We start from the raw sequence: 17,322 nt of genomic DNA, 5'->3' as shown, positions 1-17,322 counted from the left end.
AACTGGAAAACGAAGTGTAAGGAGTTTTGCCTCTGGCAAGATCTGTAGACCTTGCTTTGTAGTGCTCATGGTATAGATAGTGTCAAAGTACATTATTTTTATCTAGTATTTTGCTATCTGGCACTATTTTCTGGCATAAATGGGAAAATATTGAGCATATTTAAATCAGCTATTAATTTATGGCCAGGTTTCCTAGAGGTTATCTATTCCATTCCATGTTTTTCAATATATGGTTTTCTGTAATCATATGCAAATCTAGAATATGACATCCACCTATTCCTAACTTAAGAAGAGATTGGCTAATGCCAGAAATTGACGTTTGACATACGGAACCCTTAGAATGCTAAAATAAAGAGGCTTCCGTACATTTGCAACCATAAGCTATCAGGTCTTTACCTGTTAGTCTTTTTAGCACTAAAGCGTAACTAAACGTTTGACAGAAGTGACATAAATTAATAGTGCAGATGCTAATGGTAATTTTTGTATTGTACCTCATTAGAGAAATCTGTTCCTCTGTCCTTTTTCCCTGCCCTTCTTTATTTTAAAGGGCTGTTCCCATGTAGACAAGTTTTTTTTTTTCCACAAAAGAATATAGGGTTACAAGAACAGAGGGGGGCAGTCAGATTGGGTACAATGTACTCATCGTATTTTTGAGGCGACTGTCTGAGGCACTGCTTCTTCCCCGGACTGCCTCTCCCAAGCCATAGGCCAGTGGTGACTGCTGGGCATCATGTGGCAGTCACCGCCTCCTCGAAGCGCCCCCTCATGAATACGGCAGACCACTATAAGCTTGGTCCAGTGTTCTGAGGCTATGGCAGTGCAGTGTTTGCTTGCTTTATCGTAGCTGGTTAGCTGCTCCTAGTGCATTTTCTCCTTAGTGTCTTTTTGTTATTTATATGCTGTATAGAGATTTCAGATACACTGCTCACTGCAGGATAAAAAAGGAACAGAGATACTACTTTACTTAATGAAGTTTATTACAAGTTTTACAATTGTCCCCTGTATTATTGATTTCTGAAATAAAATATATTGCTTTAAAGGTCTAGCTATATTTTTAAAAACATTTTTTACTGGATCAAATTGGCACATCACTATGCTATGACCTACTAAAGGAGCAAAAGTCAGAAAAATGGCTGTTATGCACTCACTCTTCACTAACCAACCCTCTGCCTATGTAATCCTGCAAGCACTAGATACCAATAAGTAAGGTTACTCTGCAGTCTTATTCACCTTGAACACTGTACAGGCAGTCCCCGGGTTACATACAAGATAGGGTCTGTAGGTTTGTTCTTAAGTTGAATTTGTATGTAAGTCGGAACTGTATATTTTATCATTGTAGATCCAGACAGAACTTTTTTGGTCTCCGTGACAATTGGATTTTAAAAATGTTGGGTTGTCATGAGAATCAGGATTAACACTAAAACTTCATTACAGACACCTGTGATAACTGTTACAGATGTTTATTGTAGACTAGGACTAAAGTAGAATAAATTACCAATATCCAGAGGTCCGTTTGTAACTAGGGGTCGTATGTAAGTCGAGTGTTCTTAAGTAGGGGACCGCCTGTATATAAGATGGCGGCTGATGAATGGTTAATTTGGCAGCATTATTTGTTCATTATTTAATTGTTTGATCTATTAAGAATGGCTGAACAATCATACAAGCTCTTATTCCTCCTGTGTCACCCCTTCCTCCTTATAGAATATGATCTATAGGGAGCTGGGCCCTCACTCAATTTTAAGCTGTACAGCTGCGTATCCAATAACACGATCTGGATGCTAAGTACTGTACTAAGGTTCCAAACTTTGTATAACTTAGGCAAAGTAATGAGTACCCCTGTTTTGTTTGAAGTGAAGTCACAATGGGGGGAATTTATTAAAGCACCAGAATTCCGGTGGATTTGCGGCAAGAAACCTGTCTAAAATGCCCTGCTCCCCATTTATCAAGGCTTTTAGAGCTTTTTTGCACACTGTTCGACTTGTCCAACAAAGGGAGCACGACCTTCACGGGGAATGGGTGTGGTCACACAGAAAGGGGGTATGATCATCCAAAATTCGCCTAATGTACCTGGGTCTAACGTAGGAACCAACAGTCTTATACTGCACCAGAATGTATCATCACATTGATAAATTCTGGTGGAGCTAAAGACCAGTGTTTTCTAGTTAGAAACTGGCTGAACCTGACGCGTTGTTAAATTCCCCCCAATGATTTTTAACTCCATATGCCTTATGTACACGTCTGGGAAGGTTCAGGTGACTGTGTGACAAAGAAATATTGATGTCTTGACACTGTGCTGCCCTCATAGAGTAACAGCTGCAGCAGGGATCAGTGACCTAGTACAGGCACTGGGCTGCTCCATTCAATGACAGAATAGTTGACTGCCGCACTCTATCTCCATAAGTGCCAATTAGACGAATAAAGAGGCAGCGATTGAGCGACTAGCTTCTCTATTAATTTAGGGGCTGTAGGGGTCCAACTCGAATGATAACCTTTAGAGAAGCGCCAGGCAGCAGTCTTTCAGATGTGTCTTTGGACATAAAAATAACAATAAAAATGGGAGATTAACCATAAGTCTCTTAGAGCTTTCATTTCCCCACAGCTGTTTATGAAATTAAAGCTGAGCTCTGGTTGGTTTCCATGGGCAACTAGAACAGTTTTACCTCAGAAATAGTCTGTATGATAACCCAATAGTCTGTATGATAAATCTCGGTCCGTGTCATTAAGCACATTAACAGGCACAGTACCGTACTTCACTTCCTCCTCGGCTAGGAGAACCTTTTCAGTCCTCAGACTTCCCCACACAGCAAGGCCCAGCTCTGGTTCTGACATACACACATGTAGGGAACCACACCACACTTCTCCTGACACAGCTGGCTCTACATAGAGCTTGTAAGCCCTGGCCTGGAACATGGGAGCCGCCATCCCACCCAGCACTGTGACTGCTCCAGAAAAACCTGTCCTGGACCAGCTGTACTGCAGCTATGCTAAAATACTATGTGTGCCAGTGACCGAACGCCTATGACACCGACAATACTGGTTTTTACTTCAGTGAGACTTTGACACCTTGTGCCTTCCTATGGGGTACAAAGGACCCCATGGTCATGATCTGCGGGGTTCCCACTGCTAGAATCAGCAAATTATCCACTTGTAGAGTCTGGACAACACCCCAAAATTTCCTGATTCATGTCTGCGAAGGATAAGACTACACCTTTGGGATCTGTGCTGGTGGTCATATTATATCTTACCCACCTTTATCATAAATTGAACAGTCTTATATATTTTATGAAATATATATTTAATTTTACAATTTGCAGTTAATATTAAGTAAAAATCTTCCCTGTTTTTCTAGTCCCGTGCTGGGTCAGGTCGGCGTGTTGATAAGAATATAAGAGACGTCTGTATTGTGCGCACAGTTTCTTTAACCTACTCTTGCCATTTTATGATGGCACAATAGCTACTGAACTGATAGTATCAGACTTTTTCCTCAGAGCACTCTATTGTGTTGAATGTTGTTAATGACTTGTTACAATGTTGTCATTATGTTTAGTTTTCTATTATTAATGTTTTTATGTTTTATTTTTGTTTTGCAGAATGACCTGAGATTTATTAATTCCCACCAGATATTCTATTATTTATCCAATTGGCACCTCCCTCCCTCTGACCAACATGTCAGGCGCATCTGTGAAAGTGGCCGTTCGGGTTCGCCCTTTCAACTCCAGGGAACTCAGCAAGGAATCAAAATGCATCATCCAGATGCAGGGAAATTCAACCAGTAAGTGAAAGCAAGTGTATAGTAGCTTGAAGTTATATAAGCTGTAGGGAGAAGGGTAAAAATATCTATATTTTTTACAGCTTATGTATCTTTTATAAGTAAAATGTTAAGTCATTTTTGTAAATGCACTGTATTTATTATCCATTATAGACCTAAGATTTATTCATAGTTCAGCTGTGTGGGGGAATTTATCATTACGGTTATCATTGGGTTTTCTGGCATGTATATCTCAGAGAATTGTTACATCAGCCAGTTTGTGCCAGTTTTATACCTGTTTGATCCATGAAATGTTTCATATACTGAACACAATGCTAGAAAATAATCCTGTGGCCATCATGGGCTTCTGTCAGTCCATAGAGTGACTGTTCTGTGCTAAAAAACATGTTTATAATATTTCATAAAATCGGTACAGCCACTGTTACATGCAGGGCAGGGCAGGTATATTCACTCAGTTTCGGTGGGTTCACATCACGTTTTTTTGCATCTACCTAACGTATGCTGAAACGTATATGTTTAAAAATTGACAAAAAAAACGGATGCATTTTGTGCCTACATATATTGGACATATATACGTTTCTACAACTTGGAAACATATACAATTTTTTTTTTTTCACATCCACTCACTGCACCTTCTGAAGCCATTTCCATGTGTCTTTACCAAGATGGAGAATTTTAAGAATCAAATAAAGGCATGAAAACACATGGGGAGGATTGATGTGTTAAAAAAAGTATACGTTTTCAAAAACAAAAAAAAAAAAAAATATATACAGACGCACAGGACAGCAAATGTAGTTTTAACAAAGTTTCATTTGTATGTAAGTCAGAATGTGGATATTTTGTAAGTGTAGCTCCAGATAAATTATTATTTTGGTCCCTGTGACAATTTGATTTTAAAAATTTTTGGTTAGCCAAGGAAACAAGGATTTGCAATGGACAACTTACAACCTGTCATTGCAGCCTGGGACTAAATTTTTGTAAATTACCATCATCCAGAGAGCTACACCATAAGTCACAGTGGGCATAGTTCCAAATGTAAAGGGGTTGCCTGTAAGTCGGGTGTTCTTTAGTCGTGGTCTCCCTGTAACTGTTTACATATGCCTCATCTCTTCTTAGAATTTCTTGTTTTGTTCGAGGAGTAAAGCTTTTCTCCTGTACCCCAACTTTTAGACTGCCCCAGTGCCTGGGGTGTGTCTGCATTATATGTGTGCAGTTGTTCAGCATGCAGTCAGCATACTCCGCACAGTTCTCAGGCCCTCCTGCTGAATGCACTTGTCTTTTTCTTTCTTGGGTCACAGACAAGTTACAACATACAAACCTAACAATCAAAACCCTTTACAGCTTGGGTTTAATGTGTCATATTATCAAAATATTTTAGTAGAGGAAAAATGATGAACAAAAAGTTAATTAAATAAGTTCATGAATAGACAGTTATTGTGGTTATAGCATATAATATGGTTATTGTCTCCCTGTTATCTTCTCTGTTTGGGAGGTTAGCACAGATAGCTGTAGCTACCCATGAAACTGCTTGCGCTGTTACTATGGACTGCATCTTATTTTTTGGCTCTTGATTTAACCAAATGTTTTTTCTGTATATGTGCCTATAAGCTTTATGTGGCTGAATATAAGGGGGAGCAATTTAAAAGGGTATTCCCACAAAAACAAGATTCTTAAATATACTCAGGAAAACAAAATAACACATTCTCTGTTATTAACTAGAATACAGCATTTCACAGATATAACTCCTACCTGTCTCTATCAGTCCTGGTGTTTACAATTTGGTTGTCCCTGGATCCAACTATAAAGGTGCGTTTAAATGTCGAGACACATGCATTTTTAAATGTTTGGCTACTCTGGTAGGGTTTTTCTTCATTGCTGTACATATAAAAAATGTGTGAAAATGTTTACACAGCTGATTACACTTACAGCAATGAAGAAAAACGCTTCCACAGTAGCCAAAAAATGTGTAACATGCATGTTTCAAGGTATCCAAAACGCCACGTGTGAATGTATCCTAAATCTTCTGACTATGGTCGGCAAATTCCTTTAGCTTCTTTTGTATTTCAGGAGCAGGGGATGGGCAGAAGGCAGGGCACACTACAGAGATAGGCACTTCCTAGTTCATCAGCATGCTTCTACACTGTTTCCAGCAGTGTGAAAAGGAGACATCCAAAGCTCTACAAAGAAGATAAGCTCTGTATCCGAGGGCAGGGAGAGGCATAGCAGTGCTGACTGTGTCATTGTGTATTATATCCATCTCATGACTCTGATCTGTCTCATCTCTTTTTCTATGCGTCAGATATAAGTAGACTGTTCAGAAGCTAAATGAAAGTATATCTAAACCCTGTAGCCTGATAATCTAAGCACATTGTCAGCACACAGCATTTCATAGCACTAGGGGGATCACAAAGTGTCTGCTCAGATAGTGCCTGCTCATACTGTTGAATTTTACACTGACTACGGATGGGTGACCAAAAACAGCAATAAAACGGTCTCAATTTGCAAAGTATGGGGTTACAATTATCTTTATTTTGTAAACATCGCTAGGGAATTAAAATTTGAGAACATTCTTTCATGGGCAAACCCATTCAATACTAATATTTGTAGTTCCAAATATACGCAGTAGTTAAATGTTACTACATTTATTATTAGATCAAAAAACTAATGGAGCTATGACAAGGCAGGGATTATTAGTTACTTCATTTCTGATACATTTTTAATCTTGAATTAGTTATTTTAGACTTTGGTAACATCTGGTATAGTGTATAGAAGTAATGAGTATTTCAGCTTGGTCTATTCCTGTGATGTGCTGTCAGTGATTTTGACATTTTGTGCATTTTATTTTGTAAATATTTCAAATAAAAGGCAATTTAGTGTGTGCAGCTGCTCTGCGTGATATGTATGTTTATAGTTGCAGCTCTTTGTTGATCCTATGCCTTGTGTTATGTCACGTGTTACACACTGTCTTCTCCCCTTTTTCTCTCTGTTGGTTATTAAAACAGTGAGAAGATGAAGTAACAAATGAGTACAGGATTAGATTACAGTGTTGTTTGTAGTCTGTTACCATGGAGTCACATTCTTTAGGTTTGCAGAAGAACTGCATACAGAAAATAGTAAGAGATTTTGCATAGTTGCATAAATTCTTTTATTCAGAAGCAGTAGAGCAATTTCAAACAGGGTTTTCTAATGTGTTTTTATTCCTTAAAAACATTGGCAAGATTGTCATCAAAAATGCAGAAAACATCTAAAAATATAAACTATAAAACATAAAAAAGTTGTGTGCGACTATGCAGATCTCAAGAACTGGCGCACCATGTGGCCAATTTATCAATTTAAAATTCTGGGACTACATAGATGACTTTGTGATGTGTCTGAAGATTTACTTTGAGCCACCTTGTGGCCATGGATTGGGTTTGCCTCACACAAAGGCTACGCTGTAACATACGTTTTGCACCATCAAGATGGTAGTGTCATCATTATGACATTTCATCTAATAATTTCCAAAGTTGCCATGTTACAGGTAATTATTACATTACTGCCATTTAACATTCACAAAATCTATGGAGCCTCCAATAGATAAAGGCAGCTCTCCATCCTCTGTATCCACTGCATTCAGTCCAGTCATTTGCAAATCAGAATGTAATATATTATTCAGCCTCTAGTGCAATCTAATGGACTGACTTAGAGGAAGCCACGTCATGTGATTATGGCAGTGGGTTATGTAAAAGACATTTTAACCGATTGTTCAGGTTTGTGAAGAATGAAATATTTACAGACTGTCCAAACTATGGAGCGTCGCCGTGTATCACTCAGCATGTGATTCTTAGTGTTTTTCAGGCTATTTAGGGCTCATACCAGAGTTAGGAAAGAATGCAGGAGCGATCAGGGCTCAGTGGTGGGAAGGACTGAGCCTCACAGAAAGGAGGCTGCCAAGTGTATCAGTGCTGTGGTGGCAGTAAGGAGAGACCTGCTTTGTGTGAGCTACTGTGTTACTACTCCATTAGCTTGACTTTTTCAACTTTTATATTGTTCCAGTGCATCTAAATATTACAAAAGAAAAATGCAATATGACTGTTTTCTGCTTACAGTGTGTGTGCAGGCTAATGTGTCTCCATGGCTACCGACTACAATTAACCCAATGCGTTGTCTGATTACAGAATATGTGAAAATCTTTCTTTTGTCACACCCATTTGATGAAAAATAATGGGTATTTTGTTCTGTCTTTAAAAAAAATGTGATGGTTTTGAGAAATATTATACATTTTTGTCTCTATTGTCATCTCCACCTATGCTTGCATCCGGATGTCATGTCTGACATATCCCACTGTGACAGGGACAAGCCACCTGGGCAGGAAGCCCCCCCCTGCTTCCCAAAATTCTCTGCTGTGTGACCTTCACCCCTATCCTGCTGAGTCTGTACTGTAACTAGACCTTGTGTTTTACCCTGCAGCTTATTGAGATTCTGAAATGTAAAACAAAAAGAATAAGGAATATTGTTTTGCTGAGATGAGGTTCCACATTCTTATACAATTGGTAATTTTGCTATTTTGGGCATTCATTTACGGTCACAATCGGTTGTGAAAAACGGACGTATTCTTCTGTTTTTCACATCCAATGTTTTTCAGTCTGATGGATCCTCATAAACTATAGTCAATGAGTGATCTGTGAAAACTGTTCTGACTAGGACATGTGAACAAAGAGTTAGTATTTGCATTAAAAATGTAATCTTGTTATGGTCTCCTTAGGTTGTTTTTGTGAAGAGGCGGTTTCTGTGATCCCTCATTCTGCATCCAAGAACTGAGAAAGTTCAAGCTTCCTCCATAGCCCCCAGATATACACATGGGATGATGCATTTGCCTGGCATGATGCATTGTGGCCAGTTCCTGGTTTTCAGGCCTCTCCTGTTTCCATTGCTTAGGAACGGTAATATTTGTATGGGGAAGAGTCAGAGCAGCCGTCCAGCTGCCATCACATGAGCCCTGTTCCATTAAGTGCTGGTATGCTGGCAGCGGGCCCAGGCTGCCTGCACAAGGCTGAGTGCAGATGGAAGTGTTTGAAGGTTTTAACATTAGGATTTGATTGAAGTGCTGATGGCACAATGAAGTGAAGAATATTGAGGCCCGGCTGACCTGATATCTCCTTATTGTCTGTGCAAAATTGTATAAATTGTGAAGAATTAAATTGAAGCCCTAAACATAAGATATAGTGATAAATTGTTACTGATCTGATGATGATTATGGGGGAAAAGTGATTGGACCTGTTCCATTGATTCCAGCAAATTTATTTGTCTAGATCACTCTGAGAAGAAAATACTTGCACTGAAAGTCATTCCCATTATTTCTAAACTATATTATGTTGAGCCCTTTATTGACCATTGTGCAATTTGCATCTTATTATATGGCTGTATATAGCAGGATGGTCCTATTAGCCCTTTTTATGGATTTAGGGGCTTCAGTATAGCCTTGTATGTGGATGATATGACTGCGGTAATGTAGCTGTATTGTTCTGTTACACCCTGTATATGGCTTTGGTTATCTATATATCTCTGCTTATAGTATACAATTACATTGCCCTCAGAGGTTCCGGATTCAGTAACCTTATTCACATTAAGGATCCTGAATGCAGTGGAATTGTTCTCAGAAGAGGCTCTGTATACACTGGCATTGTACTTAGTAAGGGCTCTCCATATAGTGGCATTGCCCTCAGTAAGGGCTCTGCATACACTGGCATTGCCCACAGTAAGGGCTCTGTTAATAGCTGTATTGATCTCTTTAGGGCCCATTTTCTGACCCTTTTATTCCATATACAGATCTTGTGTTGGTGGTGGCATATTGCAATGCTGCCCCTCTCTGGAATAATAATAATAATAATCTTTATTTATATAGCTCCATCATATTCTGCAGCGCTTTACAAATCTTAGGGGACATATACAAATATAATATTACATTACAGAATACAAACATTCATATAGAACAATAGGAGTGAGGGCCCTGCTCACAAGAGCTTACAGTCTATGAGGATGAGGGGGGACACAAGCGGTAGAGCTTGTATAATTGTCCAGCCATTCTTTATAAGTTTTGTATACACCTGTCCCTGAAGGCTCCCTATGTGCTGTGCTGTGCTGTGCTGGCTGACACATGTAGTCTATCTATAACCTTGCTGATAAGAGCCGCTCACAGCCTGGGTGTCTCCTCACTCTCATAGGCCTCTGTGAGGAAACTCTTTTGTTTTCTTAGTCTGGAGAAATTATTTCCTGGCTCCAGGTTTGTTTTTTTTGTCCAGAGGTTGAAGTTCACCTTTTTCTTCTCTGTGACTGTGAAAAATCAGTCATGTTTTCTGGTTTCCAAAACTGCTTACTGTCAGGGTTATGGACTGTTGTTTGAGTATGTGTTTAGGCCCCTGGATACTATTCTGCAATGCTAACCCTTGCCTTAGGGTGAAGACACACGTGGCGTTTTTAGGCCGTTTTTAGTTCGTTAAAAACGCATGCGTTAAAAAACGTATGCGTTTTTGAAAAACGCATGCGTGTTTGACCAATTATCTTAATTCAAACTGGTCAAAAATGCATGCATTTTCAAAAAAAACGCATGCGTTTTCAAAAAACGCATGCGTTTTTAACGATCTGAAAACGCACTAACTAAAAACGGCCTAAAAACGCCATGTTTGTCTACACCTTTACTGTGTAGTGCACTGCAGATTTCTCAATGGATCTTCTCTGTATGAGTGGCCACATGAATGAACAGATTTCTAAGTTCTGAATATCACTTTATATATAAATATATGTGTACAGTATATATAAATATGGAGGGGGTTCTGCACATTGCTCTATGTATGGCTTGCTATGTGATTCTGTAGGAGTCCTAATACCATTCAGGGCCCTCCTGCTTGTGTAAGGCAGAGATAGCTGTCAGCTGAAACCTCCATGTAATTGATTATCCAACTCTACTCAGAGCATAAACCTCTTTTCTGAGAAGACATTCTGAAGACATTTTTATAAGTAATATTCTTGTGGTTTCGAAATCTGTCTGTTTGCTTCACAAGCCGAACGCTGCAAAGTATAATTATCAATCTTGTCATATGTCTTGGATTAGATCTGCCTTCTATATTGATTTTCTGCACTTGATGGTTCAGCTCTATATTGACTACTTAGCCTTTCTCTTGCATATTGCTAATACCATACAATGCATAGAGCCCAAATGTGCAGAGACTATATTAGTTTATTTAACCCCTTCCTGTGACTGGATGTAAAACTGACCCTGATGTAAAACAGCTTTGTGCTATATCAATCTTTAGGAATTATTAGGGAAAGGGACTATTGTTGTTATCCACATAAATGCATTTGTATACAGCATGACAATTGTTAACAAGCGCTGCACAATGAGCACTTTATTTTTCAAGAAGTATTCAGTAAATGTTACTTTTTAATTCCAACACTCACACCCTATAATGCCTTCGTACTTAGGTGGTGTACACCAATGAGTGCCACAGAAAGACCAAGGGGGCAGTCTGAAGGAATTTACAGAAGAGAATTCATATTTTCACATCTTTATACAAACCTGACCATAAGACCGTGCCCTGTATGTGACACTATGCGGGTTGCCACAACAGGTGAAATAAAGTATTACAATGTTACAATGTGCTCAATGCAATCTTACAGGGGTATTCTGGGAATATGAATTTCTGATACAAAAACCCATAATGCTATAAATAGATGAATACAACAAAGCTCAATGTCATTAATCACAAAACAGAGCTTAAATAGTTTGATTTTATGATTCACAAACTTTTATAGTATTTCTAAAGTAGGTGGATTTATCTCCAGGACGGCCGACATGTACAACTACAAGTCCCATGATCCCGCAGTTCTCAGTCACAGCTCCTCCCTATTATGCTCTGCTCCCAGTGATGATCTGCCAGACTCTCCTACTCTGTTACCATAGTAATAATGGGTGTAAGAGCCATCACTGCACATTAATAATTCCCTTATCTATATAGCACACACAGTTACAAAGAGCTTGCCAAATCAGTCCATTACCCCACTTTGATGATGTCGCACCACAACACTGGCCATACTGGAAGCACATCTGACACAATTGCTCCAAGTCCAGCTACAGACCTACAGAAGATAAATGCACATTTAACAGTCCTGCTGTTAGGACACAGCAGAAAGGGACTTATGACTGGGTATATTAATGATTAATATTACACTTATAAAAAGAATACAACCAGAAAAATATAATGCACTGTTGACCTGATGGCAGCAGGATTTAGAATGTGACGTCCCATGTCCTGTGGACTTCTGGCAGATCCAGGGGGCATGCAGTCAGTACTTTATGCATTGACTGAATGTTCTCCTTCATCTGCCGGAAGCCTGCAGGAGACGAGACGTCACAGGAAGACTGAGATCCTGCGTCTGCATCACATATCTTTTTGCTATTACTCCCAGTAATTGTTTAGAAATGAATCTGCATCTGCATTTGGACCAGTGAGATCTGGAGCATGGCTTCAGGTGCTCTTGGCTTCTGACGTGATCCTTCCCCTCCTGCCTCTCCGGAGGATTTATCGCCTCAAATAATTGACGCTTTGTGATGCTTGTCAGTTCATTTGTATATTAGTCCAATGGATTATTTTATATTTGGTTAATCCGGCAATTTTTAGCATAAAAGACAGCAAGCTAAAAAAAAAGTTAGGCTTGTGTGTCTCGTCCGCTAATGCTTTTTGAAGGATTTTGATATCCAAATCATTTTGGAATTAGCTGCAGTACCTGGCCACAGCCACTATCCAATGAATTCAGTTGTCTGTTTCGTCTCCCTCCACTGTTGAAGTTCCTGCTGATCAGTAGGGGAGCTGGGTGTCCGTCAGACCCACATTCATTGTATTCCCTCCCGTAATTATTAACATGGTATGTCAGTTTCTTCTCCATAGTGTTAGGGGTAACATTGCTGACTTATTTTGCCATCTTTCCTGTGATACTTTCCTATAATAATTCATGATCTTTCTTCTCAGAGCTTTGTGAAATGTAATTATGTTTTCTATGTGACCCCTGACCTGCAAGTCACAGCGTTGTGCCCTTTCTGCTACACGTTGTGCATGCTCAGCTGAAGTGTTTTTGTATTGAATGGCTCTGTTAATCCTTCAGTTCCAAGGGAAAATCCTGACCAGCCGAGCTTCTAGAGTACAGTATTCAGTGCTTGTCTGGTGTGTGGGTATGTATGTACTCATATACTTATGTATACTTATAGACCACAAATGTATTCTGGATGTGGGTCTAATGACCTGGACTACATGCATCATAGCTCCCTATAAAGCTACTAGTTCATTAGCTGTGGTTATAATTGGATGTATGGCTATAATACGCTCTATAAAACTTGCCTGCAACAGGGCCTTCCAAATTAGCCTTTAGTTCAGAGTCCTATTCTTCTCTAAAAACATAGTTTTTTCTCCTGAAGAATACCCCCATAAATTCCCCCATTCAAGGGTATATGCACAAGGCAAATCTTTTATATAGCGCCATCTTATTCTGCGGTGCTATAAGCACCATGAGGGACATATACATACACTCACCGGCCACTTATCAGCCAATCACATGGCGGCAACTCAGTGTATTTAGGCGTGTAGAAATGGTCAAGACAATCTCCTGCAGTTCAAACCGGGCATCAGTATGGGGAAGAAAGGTGATTTGAGTGCCTTTGAACGTGGCATGGTTGTTGGTGCCAGAAGGGCTGGTCTGAGTATTTCAGAAACTGCTGATCTACTGGGATTTTCACGCACAACCATCTCTAGGGTTTACAGCAGTAGTTCTCAACCTTTCTAATGCTGTGACCCTGCAATACAGTCCCTCATGTTGTGGTGACCCCAAACCCTGAGATTCCCAGTAAAAATGTAATAAAATTGCGGCTCCGATGGCTTTAGGCGACCCCCGGTTTGGTCGCTCGACCCCTGCTGGGGTCACTACCCACAGGTTGAGAACCACTGGTTTACAGAGAATGGTCCGAAAAAGAAAAAACATCCAGTGAGCGGCAGTTCTGTGGGCGGAAATGCCTTGTTGATGCCAGAGGTCAGAGGAGAATGGGCAGACTGGTTCGAGCTGATAGAAAGGCAACAGTGACTCAAATCGCCACCCGTTACAACCAAGGTAGGCAGAAGAGCATCTCTGAACGTACAGTACGTCAAACTTTGAGGCAGATGGGCTACAGCAGCAGAAGACCACACCGGGTGCCACTCTTTTCAGCGAAGAACAGGAAACTGAGGCTACAATTTGCACAAGCTCATCGAAATTGGACAGTAGAAGATTGGAAAAACATTGCCTGGTCTGATGAGTCTCGATTTCTGCTGCGACATTCGGATGGTAGGGTCAGAATTTGGTGTCAACAACATGAAAGCATGGATCCATCCTGCCTTGTATCAACGGTATCAATGGTGTGGGAAATATTTTCTTGGCACTCTTTGGGCCCCTTGGTACCAATTGAGCATTGTTGCAATGCCACAGCCTACCTGAGTATTGTTGCTGACTATGTCCATCCCTTTATGACCACAATGTACCCAACATCTGATGGCTACTTTCAGCAGGATAATGCGCCATGTCATAAAGCTGGAATCATCTCAGACTGGTTTCTTGAACATGACAATGAGTTCACTGTACTCAAATGGCCTCCACAGTCACCAGATCTCAATCCAATAGAGCATCTTTGGGATGTGGTGGAACGGGAGATTGGCATCATGGATGTGCAGCCGACAAATCTGCGGCAACTGTGTGATGCCATCATGTCAATATGGACCAAAATCTCTGAGGAATGCTTCCAGCACCTTGTTGAATCTATGCCACGAAGAATTGAGGCAGTTCTGAAGGCAAAAGGGGGTCCAACCCGTTACTAGCATGGTGTACCTAATAAAGTGGCCGGTGAGTGTATAAAATAAGACATTACAGAGTAATAACAGTCATATGAAACAATAGGGGTGAGGTTCCTGCTCGCAAGGGCTTAGTCTATGATTTTTTTCTTACCATTCATTCACAGAGCTGTATGAAGGTTTGTCATCTGTGGGACAAGTAAGGCCACTTTCATTGTACACTACAAATGCTCCCACCCCTTGCGGCGGATACGTCCATTGATATATTCGGCAGGAGGCTGCATCATGCAGCCACATGGGCAGAAATGTCCTGTGCCTGCCCCCTCCACCAGTGGCCGCGCCCATATGACGTGAATTAGGTGTAGCCTTAAAAATAATATCAATTTTTTGCAGTGCACAAGAAATTGCGGTTATTTCAGTGCTTCTATGCAAAAATGTGGTTTAGAAGCACTGATGAGCCGTTTTTTTCTGTTGGCACAATCACAGAAATGCCAAATTTATACAGTTTAATTAACACAGCGTGAGGATACTCTCTAAGTAGTCCAAGTGCCACTACACTCCTAGATCGCCATAATCAAACACATAGTATCAACTTTTTTTATACTTCAGTGTACAGAGTTGTGGGGTTTTTTGTAGGACAAGCTGAAATTTTTATGGCTGTATGTATGAGATTTTGATAACTTTTTATTAAAATTTTTATGTATTGCAAAAAGAGTCTTTTTATTGCAGTGTACTAAAAATTTAAGCCTCCAGTAGGTTGTGATACTAGTTGTCATATGGGTATGTCTTGAAATATAAAAGGGTTGTAGGGAGTCTATATAATCATAACTTTTGTGTATGTTAGTATCAACAGGACTTTGAATAATGAATTTCCATTCCAGAATTGTAGCTGGACTTTGACTACTCTGGTGCACTTTCTTGTGAGATATTTTGGCTGAACCCAGCTCAGCCTCTCTGCTCTGAATAAGTGCAGGAGCAAGATTCTGGTTAGATATTACAGAAGGGGGAGGGGCTAGGAAGCCTTTGGAATGCAGAGATCAAATAACACAGTGTGAAGATACTCTCTAAGTAGTTCAAGTGCTGCTACAATCCTAGAATATAAATACATTTTTAGTCATGCTGTTACTGTATCAAAACACATAGTTATAGGTATAGTTATACAGCAATGATCTTGGAGAAGCAATTTTTGCTGGCCATCAATCTGGGATGGGTCTGAATGTCATTTCTAAACAATTCTAATGTTCTAAATTCTAACAATTTCTAAACCTTTTTCATCATTTTTACATTTTATCTACATGTTTGCTTCAGTTACTACCAGTATAAAGCATGGCCCTGTTATAACATGATCTGCTTCTAGTGGAATTTCACACAGTTTATTATGTGAACAGTGCAGTGTGTAGTTTTTACAGTCCAAGTCATGTTGATTTATAAACTTAAAATATATCACAGAATTTAAATATACCTGCTCTGTACATGTGTTTCTCTTTTTGTTCTTGTAGACAATTCAGATGTCTGTTGTGTGTTGTATTCATATAAGTGTTCATGGTCAGGTTGCTGGATTTTGTGTCTGGCATTGAGCAGTTTGTAGGACACAGGAGCAGTACTGGATTGTCACTCCTGAATTCTCTATGTGTATATATATGGCCTTATTGCACACCAACTGCACAGATAGTATTTATAGCAGGCAGCTGGAGAGGAGGGAGTTTTCCAGCATTTTCTGCTGCTTCTGCATTCCTGGGACCTTCCAGATTTCATTCATTTTCCATTTCCCTTGAGCTGCCGCTTTCTTCTTTCATCCTTGGAAAGGAAGCATAAACTTCCAAAAGTCTGGCCTGTGATATTGTGCATCAAATGATCCTTCATCCTTTAATATTCTAAAAATATTTGACTTTTTTAATATCTCTCTGTATGGATTGTGTTTATTCCACAGTAAACATGCCTTTATCTGTGATTTATTTGATAATCACGTGTTATTAGCGTGACACATTTATTTAGCATATACACATTCATACCGATTTTCACTCTAGGGCTGTGGGATCAGCGTCATAATAATATTGACCGACTATGGCTTCACAAACATATAATATATTATAAATATTATGAAATTTCCTTTAAATGTATGTTTTATTCCTGATGTAAGGATTTAGTCCAGGGGTGAGCAACATTTATTGGTCCATATATTATATTCTCATATTGCTCAACTTTAAGGGGCTGCATCATTAACCAGCACCCTGGATGCACCAACATCCACGGTATAGGTCAAAATGCCACCCCAGAAACCAAATACTGCATTCAGGGCAGACAATAATAGTGCATACCCGAGAGCAGATAATTATAGTACTTGAGACCCCAGAGCAGTGCTGCCAGCATCAGGACCCAGAGCAGTACAGTACAGCTTACAAGTACTTACCACTCCTCGGTCCTCTCCTTTATGTTCTGCCAGTGTCAGGAGTCAGGAATTCTCTCCTGGAGTGACCAGGAAAACAGTACTGTGGAGCCTGAGCCTGTCACCATTTTGATGGAGCTCGAAGTTTGGCTTGCAGATTCCACAGCCCTGTTCCACTATATCCTATGGGATTGTTCCATTGTTTTCTTTTGTCATTACCTTCATCTCTGTGCAGTTGCTGGGATTTTATTTTTCTTTAATTGCAGATGTGCTAGTGACCTACATTTGTACTTCAGGCATCAGACAGAGTTGCAGACACA

General features: G+C 39.8%; 1 protein-coding gene across 27 annotated transcripts in view; it reads left to right on the top strand.

Annotated features, from left to right (window-relative positions):
- The window catches only part of KIF1B (kinesin family member 1B), a 102,488-nt gene that overhangs the window by 14,249 nt on the left and 70,917 nt on the right, over positions 1 to 17,322 (top strand). For all 27 annotated transcript variants that reach the window (XM_072156463.1, XM_072156468.1, XM_072156466.1 and 24 more), the window contains exon 2: positions 3,591 to 3,772. In XM_072156463.1, the coding sequence (XP_072012564.1) occupies positions 3,667 to 3,772 (106 nt within the window). In that variant the 5' untranslated portion in view covers positions 3,591 to 3,666. The remainder of the gene's footprint in view (positions 1 to 3,590; positions 3,773 to 17,322) is intronic.

This window comes from Engystomops pustulosus, chromosome 6 (assembly GCF_040894005.1).
Source record: "Engystomops pustulosus chromosome 6, aEngPut4.maternal, whole genome shotgun sequence".
Lineage (NCBI taxonomy): Eukaryota > Metazoa > Chordata > Amphibia > Anura > Leptodactylidae > Engystomops > Engystomops pustulosus.
Note: the sequence above shows the minus strand (reverse complement) of the source record. Positions and strands in the feature narration are given on the sequence as shown.